Source organism: Vidua macroura, chromosome 26, assembly GCF_024509145.1.
Source record: "Vidua macroura isolate BioBank_ID:100142 chromosome 26, ASM2450914v1, whole genome shotgun sequence".
Classification (NCBI taxonomy): Eukaryota; Metazoa; Chordata; class Aves; order Passeriformes; family Viduidae; genus Vidua; species Vidua macroura.
The window spans coordinates 4650498-4670182 of NC_071596.1; the positions used below are offsets into that span (position 1 = coordinate 4650498).

Sequence of the window (19685 nt, forward strand, 5' to 3'; positions counted from 1 at the left end):
AGCAGCATTTGGGTTTTTGCAACACAAGATGGATGATATTTATGCAAATCCTCCCTCCCTCCGTTCTCTGTGCCGCCTCCCGACCCCCCTTGTCCTTCCCTGAGCTTTCCAATGTGCACTGAAATTGGCTGTGCTTCAGTTCTCTGCGGGTCAGTGACTGGTCCCCTTGCCCGTCTACTCAGCAATGCTCTCTCCTGGTTTTTATTTACCTGGGCAACAGGAACTGCAGTTCTGGGGAGGGGGATTGAGCAATCACACCTCAGGGGAGCACATCCCCCCCTCAAGCCAAGGGTTCTGCCAGGGGCAAAACGAAAACACAAACAAAACCCACCCAAATGAACCACGTTGACTTGCCCTGGAGTATTTTAAGTGCGTATTATGAAAAGAAAATATTTTTATGGATTCTTATTCTTTTATAATTATGAGTGTAAGATGTAGCGACTCATTAAAATATTGGAAAGAGACGTGGTGGCTGCTTTGGGGGGCAGGAGGAAGCAGCAGCTGCTGCCAGAGCCAGAGCAGCTCTGCTGAAAGCCAAGTGCTCTGTTCTTTCTGTGCCGAGCAGTGGAGAGAATATTAAATCCCTGATGTTCCTCGGGGGAAGCACGATGCAAGCAGTTGAGGGTTGGGAATCCTGGACTGTGTGCTTGGCTCGGCGTGACCTTGAGCGAGTCAGCAGCAGCCTGGGGTGGGCACCTCCCTCCCTCCGATGGGATTGGGGGTGCAGCTGCTCTGCCCCCACTCTGGGACACACGGAGCTGCTTGTGCAGAGCTGGGCCTGCCTCTGCTCGCCCTCCCAGCTCAAAGCTCCCAAACCTGGCCTTGCTTTGCCTTCCTCCGTGGGAGCTGATGTTAATTAACCCGGCTGTTAATGCCCTGAGGGTGCTGCTGGAGGCTTGTTCTAAATGCAGAGCTTCTTCCAGATGGAGCATTTGGGTTCCTGGGGATGGTTGAGAGCAGATTTCCCCCCCCCTCTCTTCTTGTCCCTGTGCCCAAATAATTGTCCCAATATTGCAGTTGTGGTTTAGCTGCTACAAAGCACCTCAGGTGTGAGTTTTGAGGTCAGAGGGGTGAAAGGAGGGACTGGGGTGGGGGGAGTTGCACCTCTGAGATGTGTCTATAAGAGCACCCTGCAGCCAGCAAAGCTGCACCCTCTGTTCCTCACAGCTGGGTGGGTGCTGCTGGATGGTAAGAAGCTTTCTTTTTGCAGAGTTTGTTTCTGTGCTTCCCTAATTTAATTTTTAGGCTTAATTTAAACTGCTTTTTCCTGTCCCCGAAAAGCTGAGTGTTTCTTAAAATGACTTAAGACTCTCTTGTCTAGAAGAGTTTGCAGATCTCTTGGCTCCTCTGATCCCTCAGCTTGCTGCAGGATTTTTTGGCACCCTAGAAGGGGGTTGGGTCGTCTTCTTTTGGGGATTGAGAATCCTGAGAGGAATTAGCTGGGAAATCTCCTCCCGGGAGCCAGAGCTGTTCCATATGGAACAGGCTCTATCGGGGATTGAAACACAAATTATGTGGGTGGACCCACCCTGCTGTCCCACTGGAAGGGTGATGGGAGCAGGGTGGCTCTGGGTGGAGGATTTGCAGCTGGAGGATGAAGCTGAGTTAATTTCTTGAGTGGTAATGACAGAGGAACCAGCAGGTGCTGGGGAAACCAGGCAAAAACCACTCTTCCTCAAGAATTTGGGACTTGAGGATGGCTTGGGAGGCATTTCTCTCCCAAAACCCACCCTGTGGGGCTTTATTTTTAGGTGGGTGGTGGGGAGGGAGAACAGATGTTCTTGAGGACTTATTTTTAAAACAAAATCACTCCTCAAGCTACAAAATTAGCTCAGAAAAGTCACTCCTTGCCCTGAAAGATGCTCGAATGGAAAACTTCCTGGCATCTCCATTCCCAAAGTGGGTGGGATAAAGGTGCAATGACAGCTCTGGATCTGGGAAAGCCACGTCAGTGGAAACTCTGGCTGCTTGAGGGTCTCAGGCATTTGATCTCTGTCCTGGGCCATGCTGTCTGCACCCCCAGAACAACTGGAGCAGCTCAAAAATCCCAGGGTCCCCCAAAGGAGGAGTGGGGAGTCCAAGGAAGGTGCTGGGCTGGGCTCTGGGTGTGTCTGTGCTGGCCAAACCAAAGGGTGTAAATTGATCTTGGAGAATCCTCTAGGAGGGATTTTGGTGAAATCACAGGCATCCCAGCTCCGTGCTGGGACACAGGGAAGGCTTCAGGCATGGCCTCTGCAGAGAAACCTCCTGTCCCTGGTTCTCCCTCCAGCCCCTCTCGGAGCTGGCACAGATTTCTGTGCCTCCCCCTCTGCTCTAATCCAGGGTTTTCCTGCTCCCAGCCCCTGGCTGCAGCTGGGGGGCTCAGCCCGGGACCCCCTGACCCCCTCTCCCCATCCCCAGCCCTGTGCCATGGCTCTGACCCTGGGGCTGCTGCTGGCCCTGCTGGGCTGTGCCACAGCACCGGATCCTGCCCTGGAGGAGGCCTGGCAAGGGTGGAAGAGTCTCCATGCCAAGGAATATCCGGGGGTAGGTCCTGCTCCCCACAACCCTCCCAGCATGGCTGGGTCCTGCCCAGGGGGTCTTGTCCACATGCACCCACCCCACCCTGTGCCCCCTTGATCCAGGGGCCATTCCTGATCCTTCTGCTCCTCTGGCAGGAGGCTGAGGCCCTCCGCAGGGAGATCTGGGAGCAGAACCTGCGCCACATCCAGCAGCACAACCGGGAGGAGTCGCAGGGGAAGCACAGCTACCGCCTGGCCATGAACCACTTCGGGGACCTGGTACCTGCTGCCAGCTTCCCTGGGCGCTCCTCAGAGCACCCAGAGCTCCATCCAGGGGATCGGGGAGGGGATGCTCGCAGGGTTTGATCCAGGCAGTGCCAACACCCAGCTCACTCCCGGGGAAGGGTGTGGGCACCCCTTGGCATCACACGAGCTTTCCCTTGTGACCTGCAGACGAACCAGGAGTTCAATGAGCTCATGAACGGCTACATCCCGGCGCCGAGGGAGGAGCCAGCTCCGCTATTCCAAACCTCGGCAGCCCCGAAAGCCCCGATGAAGGTGGACTGGAGGGCCAAGGGCTACGTGACACCCGTAAAATCCCAGGTGGGCACGGGCTGGGAGCCCAGCCGGGGCTGTGGGATCTGGGCAGCAGAACTGAGCAGGAGCAGCAGCAGCTCTGTCCTGGCCCCTGAGAGCAGCACCGGGGGGTCAGAGCACCCCTCTGGGGGTGATGCCCTGACCCCCGCTGTCCCCACCTCCCCCAGGGGGACTGCGGGTCCTGCTGGGCGTTCAGTGCCACGGGGGCCCTGGAGGGGCTCATGTTCAGGCGGACGGGGAAGTTGGTGGCGCTGAGCGAGCAGAACCTCATCGACTGCACCCAGAAGCTGGGCAACAAGGGCTGCAGGGGGGGCTACATGCAACGGGCCTTCCAGTACGTGCGTGACAACGGCGGCCTCAGCTCCGAGAGTGCCTACCCCTACACGGGCACGGTAAGGGACAGCAGGTGGCCCCGGGATGTGGCAGAGCGCTGCTGGTGGCACGGCCCCGGTGACGCTCTCCCTCTCTCAGGACAACTCCGGCTGCCGATACAACCCCTGGTACAAAGCCGCCACCTGCTCCGGCTTCAGGACGGTGCCCCGGGGCAATGAGGCGGCCCTGACGCAGGCGGTGGCAGCCGTGGGCCCGCTGTCGGTGGCAGTGGATGCCAGCAGCCACAATTTCCAATTCTATGGCTCAGGTACTGTCTCCTCTTCAAGGGTAAACTGAGGCAGGGCCACCTCTCTGCAGGCCTAGGCTGCTGAGCCCTTGTTGAGCCCCTTGCCCAGGGCCCCCCAGCCCCAGGGAAGTGGTACCACCACCTGGAAATGGGATCCCAGCTCACCCCAGCCCTGCTCCCCCCAGGCATCTTCACTTGCCCGTATGGCCAGCAGCAGCTGAACCACGCCATGCTGCTCGTGGGCTACAACAGTGCCCAGATACGCAACTGCAGCGTGAGCTACTGGATCCTAAAGAACAGGTGAGGGCTGGGGGGCTACCCCCGAACCTGCTGCCCCCCAGGTGCCCATCCTCGTGGGTGTGCTGATGGATGTGCTGCTCCTGTCTCTGCCTGCAGCTGGTCGCAGGGCTGGGGTGAGAGGGGCTACATGTTCCTGCTGAAGGACGCCGGCAACCAGTGCGGGGTGGCCAGTGATGTCAGCTACCCGCTAGCCTGAGCCAGGACAGCTCTCCCTGAGCCAGGACAGCTCTCCCTCCTTCCCACCCTGCCTGCGAACCCACAGCTGTTTCCTTCTGGAAAAGGGCTTTTGCTCCTCTGCAGCAAGAAGCAATTAAAAGTGCCTTGGTTAACTGGGTGATGCAACCAGGTCCTTGTGAGGCAATCCTGGCACCAGGGACGGCTTGGGTTGGATGGGAATTGAAGCCCATCTTCTTCCTGGACACTTTCCAGGTTGCTCCAAGCCCCCTCCAACGTGGATGCGCCCTCTCACCAAGCTCAGCGCTCTCCAGGCCTTCACTCCCAGCCCGGCCATCCTGCTGCCCTTTGTCCCCGAGGTCCCCACAGCCCCTTGTCCCCATGGACGCTTGTCCCAGTGGCACCTTATCCTCGTGGTCCCTTTGTCCCCTGACCACAGGGCCTCTTGTCCCGTGACCACGGTGCCCTTGTCCCTCTGTCCTTTGTCCCTCCTGTCCCCCCGCGGTCCCCGCCGCTTTGGCCCGCCCGGGCTCCTGCCCACACCCAACATGGCCGCCGTGCCGCCGCCGCCGCGCTGACCCCTGCCGGCCGCCGTAGCCCGCGCTTCCTCTCCAAGATGGCGGCGCCCAGCGGGAGGAGCGGCTGGCGCGCGTGGGCCGCGCTGGTGCCCGCGGCCCTGCTGTGCCTGGCGGCCCGCGCGGCCGCGGAACCGGGCACGGCCCCGGGCGCGGCCCCGAGCACGGCCGAGTTCGACGTGCGGCCCGGCGGGGAGGTTCACTCCTTCTCCCGGAGCCTGGTGAGCGGCCCGGAGGGAGGGAGCGGGAGCGGAGAGGGTACGCGCCCCTCGCTGATTGGCTGCGCGACACGTCACTCATATGGCCTGCTGTGGGGATTGGTTGGACGCGAGGGAGGGCGGGGCGAGAGGGTGGGGGGGTCCCCAAAGGGCTACAAGGGCAGGGGGACCCCAGGAAGAGCGGGGGTCTGCGAAGAAAAGGGGGTCCCAAAAGGGCGATACAAGGGCAGGGAACCCCCGGGAGAGCGGGGGTTTGCAAGGGAAAAGGGGGTCCCCAAAGGGGGGCTCTAAAGACTGGGGGAGCCCAGGGTAAATGGGGGTCTCGGGGATCTGCAAGGGAAAGGGGGTCCTCAAAGGGGGCTACAAGGGCGGGGAACCCCAGGAAGAAAGGGGGTCCCAAAGGGGCGATACAAGGGCAGGGGATCCCAGAGAGAGCAGGGGTCTGCAAGGGAAAGGGGGTCCCCAAAGGGGGCTACAAGGGCGGGGGGACCCCAGGGAGAGCGGGGGTACTCAAGGAAGGAGGGAGCCTCCACAGAGAAGCCCCAGGTGGGGTTCTCCAGCAGAAGGGGTTCCCCAAGGTGGGACACCCAGGGAGGAGAGGAGACCCCCAGGGATGGGGACCTGCCGGGGATAACGCCCCCCCAGGAGAAGGGGGGGTACCCCAAGGGCAGGGAGAGGGGAAGGGGGTCTCAAAGAAAGAAGGGCTCTCATGGGAGGGGGCTCAGCAAGGGAAGGGCCCCAGGGCAGAAGGAACACAAGTCCTCACCCCAGCTCTCCAGGCAGGGGTGCGGGACCCCCCAGCACCTCCTGGCCAATATCCAGGCAGGAGGAAATGGCCTCAGGTGGTGCCAGGGGGGGGTTAGGCTGGATATTGGGAAATATTCTTCATGGAAAGGGAGGCCAGGCGCTGGCACAGTGGCACTGCTGGAGTCCTCATCCCTGGAGGGATTTACAGCCGTGTGGCTGTGGCACTTGGGGACGGGGATCAGCGTGGCCTTGGCAGTGCTGGGTGGGTGTGGGGGGGCTTTTCCAAGCTCAGCAGTTCCTGGGTTCTGTGGGAGAAAAGCTGGTGCTGAAGCGAGGCTGCTGCTGTTCCTCTCTCTGGCAGGGGGATTACGGCTGCACCTTCACCTACTCGGCCCAGGGCGGCACAAACGAGGTGAGCTGGGCAAGCCCCGGGCAAGTCCTGCTGCAATCAGCTCCTTTTTCTCACCCTAAAAGGAAAAGGGGCCGGGAACTGCTTGTGTGAGAGCACAATCCCAGCTGCAGGGAGCAGGAGGGGCCACAGCGAGCGCTGGGGGGGGGTGGTGGGTGAGTTATTTTGGAGCTCCTGCTGCTGCTGGAGGGGAGGGATTGGCCTCGGAGGGTTTTCCCCACGGTGACTCCGGGTTTTCCCTGTGCAGCAATGGCAGATGACCGTGGGAGTGAGCGAGGACAACGGGCTCTTCTCCTGCTCCATCTGGAGGTGTGTCCTGAGCAGAGCCACCACAGGGGTGGCTGCAGGGCAGGGACAAGGACCCGGCTTCCCTGCTGGATCTGCACCTGGTCAGGGAGGGTTTTCCTCTCCCAGGGATGCTTTTCGTGCAGCTGTTTGGTTTATAAATTCCCTGTTCCCCTCTCCCCTGCTCTGCACAAAAGCTGCAAGAGATCCAGAGGTGGCTGTGGTGGGGGGGAGGGAGCCAGGAATCCTTCACTCCTCTGCACCTCTGTGCCAGATGACAAAGGCTCTGCTTTCTTCTTTCAGGCCCCAAGGGAAGTCTTATCTCTTCTTTACCCAGTTTAAAGCTGAAGTGAAAGGAGCCAAGATAGAGTATGCCATGGCTTATGTAAGTCCCAGCTGATCCCAGGGAAGCAGGAGTGTGGGAGGCTGCTATAAAACATGAATTAGACATGGAAAACATTTATTAGACATCTGTGCCATAAAATGTGCTCCATCACGTCCCTAATTAGAGACTGGTGGCAGGCAGGAGAGGGGCTGCAGGTGGGCAGCCTGCTCCATTGTGTTCCTGCCCTCTCAGCCACAGGGATTTGCTGTGAGGGGGCTCCAAAGGCACCAGGGCACAAAGGGAGTCTTGGATTGCCTCAGCAAATTGCACGTGACAAAGCAAATCAAACCTCTGCTGGTGTTTTTGTCTGGTTCATTCTTCCATTTCCAGTTTCCAGGGGTGAGGCTTTCACTCACCCTAAGGACACGAGTCTGTGGTTTAATGGGAAATAGAAAAACAGAGAATTTCCCTTCAGATTTTCTTTGTGCACTTAGTTCTTTCACTGCAAATCTCAAACCCGTTCATTTTCAGTGGGCTGTTGGTTGGTTTGAATACTGTGACCTCTTGGATTGCCTCAGCCTCTTACACCTCCTTCCTTCCTCTTTCAGTCTCAGGCTGCTGCGGGTGCCCTGAACGACATCCCCCTAAAACAGGAAGAGTTTGAAATCACTGAAACAACAGGTGTGTGCCTGAGGGAGCTGTGAGAGAGGGGCTGGGCTGGGGGACAGGCCAGGTGTCGGGATCTGTGATTTTTAAATGCTCCTGAGATTGTAGAAAGTCTCTGTCTTTCAGCCCTGCTGCCAAAGAAGGAGTTGTAATTTGTCTGTGCTGGTTTTCAAGGTTGTTTATTTCTTCTTATCTGCAATATTTTCTCTCTGACCTGCAGCAGGTCTGTCCTGCAGGGCAGCGTGTGGGGCTCTGCCCCTCAGTGGGATGTTACAAACATTCTATACTAGAAATTGTGCTATATTTACAATAACGTGCCAATATCCATCACCCATGTTGAACAGTGTGTCCCCACCCTAAACCAACAGAAAAATGCCAACACCACAGTGAGACATGGAGGGCATGAAGAAGAAGAAGAAAAAGGACAAGGCCCAATTTTCCTCCATCTTGCCCCCTTTGAACCCCTTATCTAGAATCCTAAAATTCTACTTTTGCACCCGTGCCACACTAATTACTACTGATATCAAACACTCAGAGCTTGTAATTCATCCTGTAAGACTGAAAACTCTTTTCCATGGACAGAGATCAGAGGCAGTGTCTCTCAGGGCTCTGTACAGGGGGGTTTCTGACCCCCTGCCAGGGTTCCAGACCTTCCAGGGCAGCCAGAGAGGGATGCCCTGGATTCCCACAGCCAGTGTAAGCTCAATTCCTGGTGGCAGTGCCATGGAGCCAGGGGTACGGTGCTTTCAATCCACCACTGACAGCTGGATTTTGTGGGTGTTAAAGAAGGGGTTTCTCCCCCAGCCTGGCACGTGCAGGAGTGGGAAGAGCAGTGCCCAACACCCTGGGAAGGGCCCAGCGGGGCTGTTTTGTTCCTGCTTTTCCATCTGCTGATCCCGGGCTTTTCTCTCTCTCTCTCTCTCTCTGCAGTGTCTCACAGGGAAGGCAAGTTCCGTTTCGAGCTGTCCAAACTCATGATTGTAGCAAAAACCCCCCGTGATGAGCTGTGACCCCAGGCCAGCCCCAGGCAGGGGGCATGGCCAGACCAGCATGGCAGTGAAGAGATTTCCTGGTTACCTGCAGGGTTTTTCTTTTGGTTGGCCAAACCTTTTATGTTTTCCATACTGAAATGTGCTGGGGACCGACACGAGTGGGGCTTGGAGGTGTGGGGACAGATTTGTTCTGCCTTGTGTCAGAGTAACACCGTGCTTTTGCAGCTGGAAAACCCCTGGGAGGCTCCTGATCCTCCTGTGGCCCTTCCTGCTTGGCTGAGCTGCTGAGCAGGGCAGAGCTCCCTGGAAAGGGGCTCCTTATCTGCCTGGCTGGGAAGAGCAGTGCAGGGAGATAAGTGGCTGGACTTAAGCAGGGCTTGCTAAAGGGAAGTTGTTAACTCTGTAGTCTCTGGAGAGGAGATGATTTCTCTCTCCACCAGCGTGACAGGAGGAAATAATTAATTTAGGGGGAGGGAATTGGCCAAAGCTCTGATTCCATGGTGAGTGTGGGGCTGGGGTGGATGCAGAGCTGGGCTGGGGGAAGGCAGAGCAGCTTATTCTGACACAATCAGGAATCATTCCAGGCAACACTTCCACGTGTCAGCACAACCACAGGACTATTTTATACCTACAGAAAAATGATTTTTTTTCTTATCCAGAGTAATAACAGGGAATGTGCAATTCCTTTCCTGTGTAAATACAGCACAAATAAAGAAATAAAGCATCGTGCTCTGGCCTGAAGCTGCTGTACTCTGTCCCTCCTCCCCTCTCCAGCTGAGTGGACCTTTGTTACTGCTTGGCCAGGAGGAGCTGAGGTGTCCCTGGGGAATTTGGGGGCTGCAGAGTGTTTAGGGGGATCTTGCAGCTGACACAGACACACACCTTGGGAGCAGCAAAGAATTTCTGGCTGGGCATCCCCCGGCCCCAATTCCACCACACCTGCCTGGGATTCCCAGCTTTGGTTCCTGTCCAGCACACTCCTGACAGGGACACACCAGCCCAGGGGGGGACAGGAGTTGTTCTCAAAGGCCACTGGCCCCTGTCCAGCACACTCCTGACAGGGACACACCAGCCCAGGGGGGACAGGAGTTGTTCTCAAAGGCCCCTGCCCTCCTGAGGGACCAGCACCTCGTGGGCTCCTGGTTGTTCTCCACACCCCCTTGTGAATGGGCTTTGCCCCCAGCCCAAGCTGTGTCACACAATTACCAGTGACAGCTGCAGCCAGGCCTGTGAAATGACAGAGACAGGGCCTTTGTGTCTTTTATTTAATCTTCTAAAGCTGAGAGTTATCAGTGCCAGTGGTGGGAAGGGAGCAGGAGCGGGAGCCGGCAGCCACCTGTGCCTGGAGACATCCAGGGAGCAGAAGGCACCAGAAGGTCATGGAGATAAGGCCAGTGGAGATGGTGTGGTGTCTTGGGTGCTAAAAGGGCAATTTCCAGTGCTCAGAGCCGAGCTCAGCGTGCTGGGAGTGACCTGAGCATCCCTGCTGCTCCAGGAGCCAGCCCTGCTCCCTGCTGCCAGGGCTCCCCTGCTGCCAGGGCTCCCCTGCTGCCAGGGCTCTGCTTTTGGGCCCCTCCTGGGCCCTGAGGGGATGTGGGGTGCAGAGGAGCACATGTGGGTGTCTGCTGGGAGCAGGATCTCACCAAATCATGGAATGGTTGGGGTTTGGAGAGGCATTAAAGCTCATCCAGTGCCACCCTTGCCATGGGCAGGGACACCTTCCACTGTCCCAGATTGCTCCAAGCCCTGTCCAAACTGGCTTTGGACACTTCCAGGCATGGGGCACCCTGTGCCAGGGCCTGCCCACCCTCACAGGGAGGAATTCCTTCCCAATATCCCATCTAACCCTGCCCTCTGGCAGTGGGAAGCCATTCCTCTTTGTCCATGCAAATCCAGGAGCTGCTGGGCCACTGAGCAGGGACAGCACAACCAGCAGCAGTGCCAGGGGACAGAGGGCACAAACCCCAGGTCACAGAGAGCCACCACCAGCTGGGGGCAAAGCCAGCTGTCCCCAGGGCTCATTCTGTCACTGTCACCGCTGGTAGAACAACCTCACAGAGCTCCCAGGCCACACAGGTGAGTTTATTTAAACAACTCATCAGGGCTACAGAGTTTGCTAAAAACGAACATCACTCAGTCAAGGGCATGGAAAAGGGATGAAATCCCAGGGGAGCTTTGGACGACCACCAAGGACAGCGCTGGAGCTGCCAGGTGGCACCACCACAGGAGCCTGGTGGGCAGTTGGGTGTTGGGTGGTTCCAGGGATCCAGGGATGGAGCAGCTCCCCCCAGCTCCCTCCCAGCTCTCCCCCAGGTGAGAAGGGATCCTCCTGGTCTCAGGGACTTGTCTTTGAGGACACCTAAGCTCAGGCAGGAGCACCTTCCTGGACCATGATTTGCTCCCACCACGTTGTGGAGCTGCTGGAAGGAAACCAGAGAGTTCCACAACCCTCCAGTTATGGGGTCTCCAAACTGTTCACCCCAACAACGTCCCACCTGCTCAGAGACACCTCAGAGGTGCTTCACACCACGAGTCTTTGGTTCAGTTTCCCCGCAGAGGGATACAACAGAGTTCGAGGCAAAGAGTCCAAATCCTTGGACTCTGAGCTAAAGGCACTTGGTGGGCAAAGGAAATCAAACTGTACAGCAGGGGCCCAAAATCCCAGGATCCCCTGGAGAGGGCTCAGCCCAGCGCAGGGAGGGGTTTGCAGACCCTGGGCAAGGGGGAGACAAAGTCAAGAGGTTCAGTCTCTTGGAGAAACGAGGAGAACACAAGTGAGCACTGCAGGGGAGGAGGAGGAGGAGGAGATGGCAAGCCCAGTGAAGACCAAAGCAGACATCACATCTTCGGCCTCGCGGGAGGCAGAGTCCGGCTGCCAGGAGCCCACCCTCAGATGCTGTCCTCTTCCAGCATCTTGTTGACCCCTTCGCAGATCCTCTTGAGGTGGGTGCGGTAGGGCTCGGCCGGGCCGTACAGAGCCGACAGGAACTCGTAGTCCGCAAAGTGGTTGAAGACGTGGTTGATGCGCGAGTGGGACTTGGCCGTCAGGTGCCCGTTGACCGCCTGGTGCAGCAGGTCCCGGCACTCGGTGAGGACGCCGGACATGACCCTGCGGTCGAAGGTGAAGTCTATCTGGTGGAAGCTGACGGCCGTCATGGCCAAGGTGTGGACCTTCTTGCGGAACCGCTCCATGACCAGCAGCTCCTCGGGGCTGAACTGCCCGTTGCGGTAGAGAACCCCCAGCTTCATCACGATCTTGATGAGGTTTTTGATGATCTTCTGGGCCTCTTTGCGGTTGTGGGTGTACTCCTTGGTGGCCCGGTACAGCTCATCCAGGATCTCGCTGCTCGTGTCGTCGATGAAGGCGGTGGCGATGGTCTTGGTGGCCATTTTGCTCAGGAGCTTCTTCTGGGCCTGCAGGGCCAAGTTCTTGGTGCTGAAGGTGTCCATCTCTGCGGGGGAAGAGGAACACACGGGTCAGTCCCGGCTCTGCATCCGTCCCCATCTCACCTGGGCTGGTGGAGTGTCCCAGTCCACAGCAGGGGGTAGAGCTGGATGAGCTTTAAAGTCCCTTCCCACAAAAACCATTCCATGATTCTGTGATTCCTCACCTCCCCACGCAGATTTTTGGCAGGAGAAAGAGCATCTCCATGCAGTGGCGAGACTGAGGGAGCCCCTGGGTGCCAGGGCAGGTGAGAGCTGAGCTCACCCCCCAGGTTTGGTTGGTGGGATCAGTTACAGGGTGTTCCCACCTTCCTTTTCCCAAACTCCGTGGAGAAGCTGCAGCGAGCGAGGTGTCCCTACCTGAGCACCGCCCGTGATCCTCCATCCCGGTGTCCCTCCTGTGACCAACACCTCCCTCCTCCCGCTGCAGGAAGGACTCTTGCCCCATCACTTTAACATTTTTCCTTCCTTAAAACCTGACTCATTTCCTGCAGGGTGAACTGGGGACAGCCCAGGTGGCAGCTGAGTCACCCCCTGATGCCGTGTGCCACATCCACCCTGGTGCTGGCCGCGGCCGGAGCGGCACAGCCGGTTTGCAGCACCCAGCCAGTGGCGTGGGAGCCCTTTTCCCTGGCACTGCTCGCCCTGGAACACCCACACAAGCTCGGACTTGTTCTGCTGCTGCCCCAGCCTCCTCCAGAGCCGGCACTGCACGGAGGTGAATAATTCACCCAGACAGGAACCTCACCTCCAGCCCAACTCCCACATCCCGGCGGGACCAAATCCATCACCTCCGGCAGAGCGCGGCTTTAAACTCTGCTGTGAACGATTAAAACGCCGCCGACCCTGGAGATGCATCTTGGCCTGGGAAACCGCAGAGCTACAAATCACAGGGAGGGGAGAACAGCAGGAAAACAACCGGGATGGATGGGCAGAGCTGGGAGCTGCTTATGCAAGAGCCTGCACATGGCATGGACAGCCTGGCAGAGCAGGAGGGGATGGGATCAGCCTATAAATACATCCCCGGGGAGGGGAGAGGAGATATTTCAGCTGAAGGGTGCTGCTGGTGTGAGGATGGATGGGGATAAATTGCTCATGAAGGTTTAGATTTGATGTTAGGAAATGAATTCTTCCCTGAGAGCGAGCTGAGGCCCTGGCACAGGGTGCCCAGAAAAGCTGTGGCTGCTCCTGGATCCATGGAAGTGTCCAAGGCCAGGGTGGATGGGGCTTGGAGCAGCCTGGGGTAGTGGAAGGTGTCTCTGCCATGGCAGGGGTGGGATGAGATGAGCTTTTGGTCTTTTTCCAACCCAAACCATTCCACATCTCCGGGATTCTGTCACAGAACCGAGTCTGTCCCCATCACAGGCAGCTCTGTCATTCCCCCTTGGCCAAGCTGAAAGTCTTAAACCCCTCTGGGGATCCCCAGTCCTGCTCCTACCACTCTGGAGCACACACCAGGCTCTCAGCTCCTCAGGGATCCCCTGCTGTGGCCAAGGCTCCCCCAGCCTGTCATGCCAGGGTGATGGTGCTGAGCCCTGGCTCCCTGAGCATCTCCCAGCCATCAGCTCCCAAACCCGAGGGCAGCCAAGGCTCTGTGGGGATGAGAATTCCGGGAGCAGTGACAGAGACATCGCCTGCAGGGTAATTTACAGCCCTCAGGAAAAACACGGAGGTTTGGAAGTGTTTCCTACGGTGGGAAAACATTGATTTTTGTCAGCCTGAGCCTCGAGCTGAAGCTCTCACAGTTAATAAGACAAAAATGACAACGCAGAGCCTGGTGACAGCAGCTCCTGGGTCAGGCTCATGGAATTCCAATGGCTGCATCCAGGAGCCTGGAGGGAGGGATGGGCAGGATGGGCAGAGGCAGCTCCATCTCCTCTGCCCTGGCTCTGAGGGAACTCAATTCACCCATGCCAGGCATCCTGTCCGGAAGGAGCAGGGCTTTGCTGTGGTGTTGACAGCCTGGAATTTCCCTCCCCAGGCTTGTGGGGTGCTCTGGGAACGGTGCCTGGATAAATAGGAATTCCCACACCCGAGCTCTCTCTCGGGTGACCACAGACATAAAGCGAGTGCAAACTCCACCTCCAGAACACATGAGAAATAGGAAGTGCCAAGTCCTGCGAGCTGCCCACGGCTCCCAAATGCCAGCTGGAATAATGGATCAACCCTCTGCTCCCTGCACCAAATAACACCCGGCTGCTCACAGCCCTCCCCTGCTCCGGGACCAGGAGCATCGCTCCAGGGGGGAAACTGAGGCACGAAGCATTATTGGGGCGGGGGGGGGGGGTGTCTAGGGACCCCAAAAGTTGTATATAGTCAGGTATGGGGATCCCAAAAATGCAACCAGCTCCCTCTCCAGTGCCCAGGGATGGTTTTATAGGCTGCTTCCTGCAAAACCCAAGGAAAGCCAGGCTCACCTCCTGCTGGCTCCTGCTGCACTGGGATGGTTCCCCCGGCACCCTCCGCACCACGCTCGGCCCACCAGGACCTGCTGACTCAGCACCAGCAGGAGATTTCACCGGAATGAGCCGTTTTCCTGCCGGGAAGGGCCCCACGACCCCATTGTTCACGAGGGGCTGCTATCAGCACACGCAAGAGTCGAGCCTTGCCCCGAGCAGCCAACTGGAGCCTGAAATAACCCACTTCACTTCCTTCCTGTCGCTGAAGTTTCCAGCCCGGCTCAGGGTTTGGGCTCCCCCCCCCCCCCACCCCCCCTTCTTCTTTTTAATGAAAACGCCCTAAAAAACAGCTTCTTCTTCTTCCGAAATGGAGCAGCCGAGTGCTGCTGTCACCGAGTTCCTCCCTGCTCCGGAAGAGTGTGGCAGGGCTGTGGTCCCAACGGTGGCTTTGGGGACAGGTACAGCCCTTTCTTGGAGGGTTTCCACCCATTTTGGAGGTTTTTGGGGGAAGTCTTGCAGCCCTGAGCGGTGGTGTGAGGGTTGAGGTGTCCTGGGTGAGGACACAGAGGGGTGGCCCTGTCACAGGATGGATGTGGTCCCCTGGGGACAGACACGTGCCGTGCCCATCTCTGGTTTGGCGTTCACCCCACTGGGCTTGCACCTCACCCAACACCCAGCTGTGACCTGATTTCCCAAAAAAAAACCTCTCCCACACCACTGATGGCACAGGCATCAATCATCATCAGAAAGCTCCTGTGTCTGAGGGGGGAAGACAAGACCCTGTCACCCTGTGGTCACCTGGCGCCGGTGGCACCACAGCAGAGCTGCCAAGTGAGCGGCGTCCAACCCAGGGGTGATATCATCCCAGTTATCATTTTTACCTGCTCCAAAGATCCCTGTCCCTGCCTGTCCCTTTCACCTGGCTCCCACCAGTGGCTCCATGGACTTGATCCCCCGAGCCCCCCCAGTTCCCTTGGCAGCGGGTGAATATTTCATGCAGGAAAGGAAAAGCACTTAATTAATTCATGGAGCAGCACAGAGGGGGAGGCTTCACAAAGCTCTAGCTCAGAGCAGAGGCACCTCTGCCTCCTCTTCCTCCTCCTCTCCCTCCTCCACCTTCCCAGCGTGGCCATAGTAACTTGGATTGTCTTGCTACAAATTTCCTCCAACATGGAAACATCGTTTCCCAACAGGATAAACATTGAATAGTGGCGATCTCCCTGGATTTCCCTCCATCCCACAGGCTGCTCCCTCCCTGCTTTGGGAAACACCCCTGCTCTGCCCCCCAGCATTCCCAGTCCCCTGAAATCCATGGCTAAATGCCAAGTGGGTGGATGGGATCCCACTGCTCTGCTCTCCATCCCCCGGCATCGCTTTCCCCCGTGCTCCAACCCCTATTAATTAATTAAACCTCCTGGATTACAGGAGCACCGGGCAGTAACCTGAGAGCCCCAGCAGCGTCTCCAGCCTGTCCCGCACCATCCGTGACCCCAGCAGCTCCCAGGCCCCTGGTTACCAGCGCCGGGAGAGCCGAGGAAGAGGAGCGGGAGGAAGGCCGAAGGACGCGTGCCGGCCCTCGCAGGTTGCCATGGGTGCAAAGAGCAGCCGGAGACGCTGCCCGGGCGCGTGTGTGCCGAGCGGGGTGAGGCCGGGAGGAAGCCGCTGAGTAAACACCTCGCCCGAGGAAAAGCTCGTTTCTTGGCAAGGCCGGAGTGAATCCGCGGCTGGAGCGGGGACCGGGAATGCTGCGGGGCACCGCCGCACCCGGTGCTCCCACCTTGCCCTGCCCGCTCCCGGTGCTCGCGCCAGCGCTGCTGCCAAGCATGGCATGTCCCCATCACCGTCCCCTCCGCCTCTGGCACCGGGATCTGAACTCCTCCGTGCCAAAAATCTCCTTCCCGCAGGTGCCCTCGCTGGGGCTGCAGCCATGGGAAGGAGACGGTTTTGGGTTTTGCCTGGGAATGCTGATCCGCCCTGGCAGCCCCAACGTGTCTGTGCAAGGAGCTGAGCACATCCGAGGGGGCTCTGGCGGTGCCAACCCCGGGCACGGCTGGGGAATCCCCGCCGGGGCTTCCCGTGGGAATGGGATCCCGGCATCCACATGGAGGGGGTGCTCAGGGGTGCTCACAGGGCAGGGGGTCATCCTGGGGGGCTGGTTTGAGGAGCTGGTGTGGCATCATGGAATTCTCCCTGGGATTACTGTGCCCCGGGGGGGAGGCAGCTGCCAAATTGGAGAGGAGGAGGAGAAGGAGCAGGAGGAGGAGGAATGGAGGTTATTTTAAGGAGAGAAGGAGGAGGAGGAGGAAGGGGGGTTGTTTTATGGTGGGGAGGAGGAAGAGGAGGAAGAAAGGGGGATCTTATGGAGAAAAGGCAAAGGAAGAGGAGGAGGAAGGGGTTTATTTTACAGCGAGGAGGAAGGGGGGGTTATTTTGGAGCATCTGTCTCGCCTTCCATTTCCTCCTTTTCTTTTTCCAGCTGCCATCAAGCTGCTCTCTCTGGCAGCAACTTCCTTTCTCCTTCGTTTGGAGCAGACGGAGACTTATGGGGAAGTAGAAAACAGAGGCTGGGAGGGGGGAAACTGAGGCCAAACCACCATCCGTCCGTCTGTCCGGCTGCGGTGGGGGCCAGGGCACATCACATGCTTCCTGCCCCGGGATCAGGAGGACAAAGTCGCTTTGGGAGGGAGGAAAACTCCATGGGACAATTCGGATCCAACGCTGGGCTTGGGGTCAGTAAAGAACGGCCCAAATCCTTCCCTGCTCCAGGGAAGATTAGTCGGAGTTGGGAGCTTTTACACCCAGCTCTTGCCCCGGGAGGGATCTGGCCTCTCCGAAGGGATTAGTCTTTCCAGGAATCGAGGAATTTCATCCTCTGGAGCGCAGCGGTGGGAGGAGGGACAGGCGATGCTCGAGGCCAAGTGCTGCCATGGGGCACCCGGCCCTGCCCTGGCACGTGGGGCCGTGACAGCCCCACGGGGGTGGCTTCGGTGCTTCCTCCCAGCTCCCGTTATCCAGCACCCACCGGACCCAGCGCTCTTTCCAGCCCCGTCGCATTTCCCTTGAATCTGGGGGGAAATCGCCCTTTCCCCGGGGTTTATCCACCTGGGAAAGCCGAGGCACATCCAGGGGCTGCCGGGAGCAGCTCCGAGCCCTGCCCGCGGCTCCCCAAATCCCCCTTTCCCCCCGGGCTCCCGAGGGCCCGGGGCTGGGCGCGGCCGTCGGTGCCCGGTGACACCGGGGAGGGGGGACACACACGGACGATTCCCGGGATGGAGGGCGGGAGGTTTCGCCCCGCAGCGCAAGCACGAAACAGGCCGGTACCGAGCGCCCCCGCCCACACGGACCGGGGAAGATGGGAGGAACCGGGAGGAACTGGGAGGTACCGGGAGGTACCGGGGGAACCGGCCCTTACCTGCAGCCTGACTCGGGGAGAGCGGCGCCAGGACCGGGACCGGGGCTTCTCCGGTGCCCCCGGCGGGACGGGACGGGGCGGGACGGGGCTGGACGGGGCGGGGCCAGGCGGAGGGTCCCGCTTCCCCCGGCGCCTCTCCCTGCCCGGCGGGCTCCCGCAGGCGCTACCAGTGCCCGGTCCCCGATGCCGATGCCCGGTGACGACGTCCGGTGTTCGGTCTTCGATGTCCCGGTGTCCGATGTCTGGTTCCTGCTTCCCGGTGCCGGTTCCCGGTGTCCAGTGTCCGATGTCCGGTGCCCGGTGCCGGTTCCCAGTATCTGTTTCCCGTTTCCCGATGCCGGTTCCCGGTGTCCGGTGCCCGGTGCCGGTTCCCGGTGTCCGATTCTCGGCGTCTGGTTCCAGGTACCCGGTGCCCAATGTCTGGTTCCCGGTTCCCGGTGCCTGTTCCCGGTGCCAGTTCCCGGCTGTCAGTGTCCGGTTCCCGGTGTCGGTTCCCGGTGTCCGGTTCCCGGTTCTCAATGTCCGGTTGGCGGTGCCGGTTCCCGGCTCGCAGTGTCGGGTTCCCGGTGCCGGTTCCGGCTCTCAGTGCCCGGTTCCGGGCTCTCGGTGCCGGTTCCCGGCGGGTCGGGGCCTCCCGCCCGCGGTCGCCGCCAAGTCCCGCGCGGGGCCGGGAGCGGCGGGGGCGGGGCCGGGGGCGTGTCCCGCGGGCGGCGCCAGCCAATGGCGGCGCGGGGCTTGCTACGAAGCAGCCAATGGGAGCGCGCGGATGGGGCGTGGGCGGGGCCGGGGCGGGCGCGTCCCCGTGGGTCCCGCGCGCGTGGGCCGGTCCCGGTAACGCGCGCGGGGCGGGTCCCGTGGGTCCCCCCCCCCCCAGCCCGCACGGGGGTGACGGGGACACGGGTGGGTGTCGGGGACATCGGTGGGTGTCGGGGACACGGGTGGGTGAGAGGATCACGCGTGGAAGCGGCGCGGGACGCCGGCAGGGCGCCGCGGCGCTGACGAACCGGAGCTGAGGAGGGCGCTGCTGGACCGGGCTGAGCGTGGGCAGCGCCGCGGGGTCCTGCAAAGCTCCCCCTCCTCTGCACACAGCGGCCCCACGAGGGGACGTGACACCCGTGGGAAGAGGGGAAGGCGTGGGGGCTGCCGTGCTGCCGGCCGAGAGCAGCGTGTGCGGGAATGTTTAGGCCCGGGGGTCGTGGCTGTCAGTTCATCCCGGCGCTGGGGACCCCCCGACATCCCAGAGATTCTGAGCTCCCCAGCATCGGGAGCGTCGGGGCATCCTTCCTCTTCCTCCTCCCGGCTCGGCGGGCAGGAGCCGCGGCACGGGATCCTAATTCCCAAAGGTGGCATTAAACAGATTAAAGGTGGGATTTAGAGCGGATTAAAGTCTGGATTAACGGCAGCCTTGACTTGAGTCTTGGTCTCATGCAGCGGCTGGGAAGCGAACCACAAATCCTCGCCAACCCCCCCGGCCCTGATGCCCCCCGCCCCACGGCAGTGCCCGACACCCCCGGGGCATCGCCCCCACTCCCAATATCCCCGAGGATTTCCGCTGGTCCCAGGTCGTGCCGGAACAGCCGGAGCAGCTGCTGCCGCGCTTCCGAACAGTTGTGGCACCAACCTGCCCTGCATAAATCACCCTCCGGGCTCGTCCGGTCCCGGTGGCCACAAGGAGCCTGGTCCTGTGTCCCCATCACCGCCCTGTTCTGCATTCCCACCGCTGTCCTGCCCCACGTCCCCACTGCTGTCCTGTCCTGTGTCGGCACCATTTCCCTATCCCATGTCCCATTCCTGCCCTATCCCGTGTCCCCATTCCTGCCCTAGCCCATGTCCCATTCCTGCCCCATCCCGTGTCCCCATTCCTGCCCCATCCCGTGTCCCCATTCCTGCCCTAGCCCATGTCCCCATGGCTGCCCTGTCCTGCTCCCCCACCGCTGTCCCATCCCACGTTCCCATCGCTGGGACACCCCCGCAGTTTTTCACCTCGCTCAGGCTGTCGCTGAAGGTGTTTTGGAGGGTGATG

General features: G+C 59.8%; 3 protein-coding genes across 6 annotated transcripts; 2 read left to right on the plus strand and 1 right to left on the minus strand.

Moving 5' to 3' along the window:
- The first annotated feature begins 2409 nt into the window (after positions 1-2409).
- Positions 2410-4528, plus strand: LOC128819189 (procathepsin L-like). The gene is made up of 7 exons (XM_053999161.1): positions 2410-2526; positions 2658-2780; positions 2955-3104; positions 3266-3490; positions 3570-3738; positions 3903-4017; positions 4114-4528. The coding sequence occupies exons 1-7, from the start codon at positions 2410-2412 to the stop codon at positions 4211-4213; spliced, it is 999 nt and encodes a 332-aa protein (XP_053855136.1). The 3' UTR covers positions 4214-4528.
- Positions 4529-4807: 279 nt separating this feature from the next.
- MYDGF (myeloid derived growth factor) lies at positions 4808-9149 on the plus strand. Its single transcript, XM_053999160.1, has 6 exons — positions 4808-4987; positions 6093-6143; positions 6388-6449; positions 6729-6810; positions 7359-7431; positions 8347-9149. Exons 1-6 carry the CDS (start codon positions 4808-4810, stop codon positions 8424-8426), a joined length of 528 nt encoding a protein of 175 aa, XP_053855135.1. The 3' UTR covers positions 8427-9149.
- A 1320-nt stretch (positions 9150-10469) lies between these two features.
- TNFAIP8L1 (TNF alpha induced protein 8 like 1) lies at positions 10470-18304 on the minus strand. Of its 4 annotated transcripts, XM_053999159.1 has the most exons (3): positions 15768-15812; positions 14270-14388; positions 10470-11860 (listed from the first exon to the last, which is right to left on the minus strand). In XM_053999159.1, exon 3 carries the CDS (start codon positions 11856-11858, stop codon positions 11298-11300), a length of 561 nt encoding a protein of 186 aa, XP_053855134.1. In that variant the 5' UTR covers positions 11859-11860; positions 14270-14388; positions 15768-15812; the 3' UTR covers positions 10470-11297. The 4 variants fall into 4 exon arrangements, with proteins under 4 accessions (XP_053855134.1, XP_053855132.1, XP_053855133.1 ...); XM_053999157.1 differs by lacking the exons at positions 14270-14388; positions 15768-15812 and adding an exon at positions 17663-18304; XM_053999158.1 differs by lacking the exon at positions 14270-14388 and having other exon boundaries at positions 15768-15822.
- Between the last annotated feature and the right edge of the window lie 1381 nt (positions 18305-19685).

Coding starts and splice junctions, on each gene's coding strand:
- MYDGF (XM_053999160.1), top strand. CDS start 4,808: ATGGCGGCGCCCAGCGGGAGGAGCGGCTGGCGCGCGTGGGCCGCGCTG. Junction 6,450..6,728: donor TTCTCCTGCTCCATCTGGAG/GTGTGTCCTGAG, acceptor TTCTTCTTTCAG/GCCCCAAGGGAAGTCTTATC. Junction 7,432..8,346: donor TGAAATCACTGAAACAACAG/GTGTGTGCCTGA, acceptor CTCTCTCTGCAG/TGTCTCACAGGGAAGGCAAG.
- TNFAIP8L1 (XM_053999156.1), bottom strand. CDS start 12,640: ATGGATTTGGTCCCGCCGGGATGTGGGAGTTGGGCTGGAG. Junction 11,861..12,600: donor ATGTGGGAGTTGGGCTGGAG/GTGAGGTTCCTG, acceptor CTTCCCCCGCAG/AGATGGACACCTTCAGCACC.
- LOC128819189 (XM_053999161.1), top strand. CDS start 2,410: ATGGCTCTGACCCTGGGGCTGCTGCTGGCCCTGCTGGGCTGTGCCACA. Junction 3,105..3,265: donor TGACACCCGTAAAATCCCAG/GTGGGCACGGGC, acceptor CACCTCCCCCAG/GGGGACTGCGGGTCCTGCTG. Junction 3,491..3,569: donor CCTACCCCTACACGGGCACG/GTAAGGGACAGC, acceptor TCCCTCTCTCAG/GACAACTCCGGCTGCCGATA.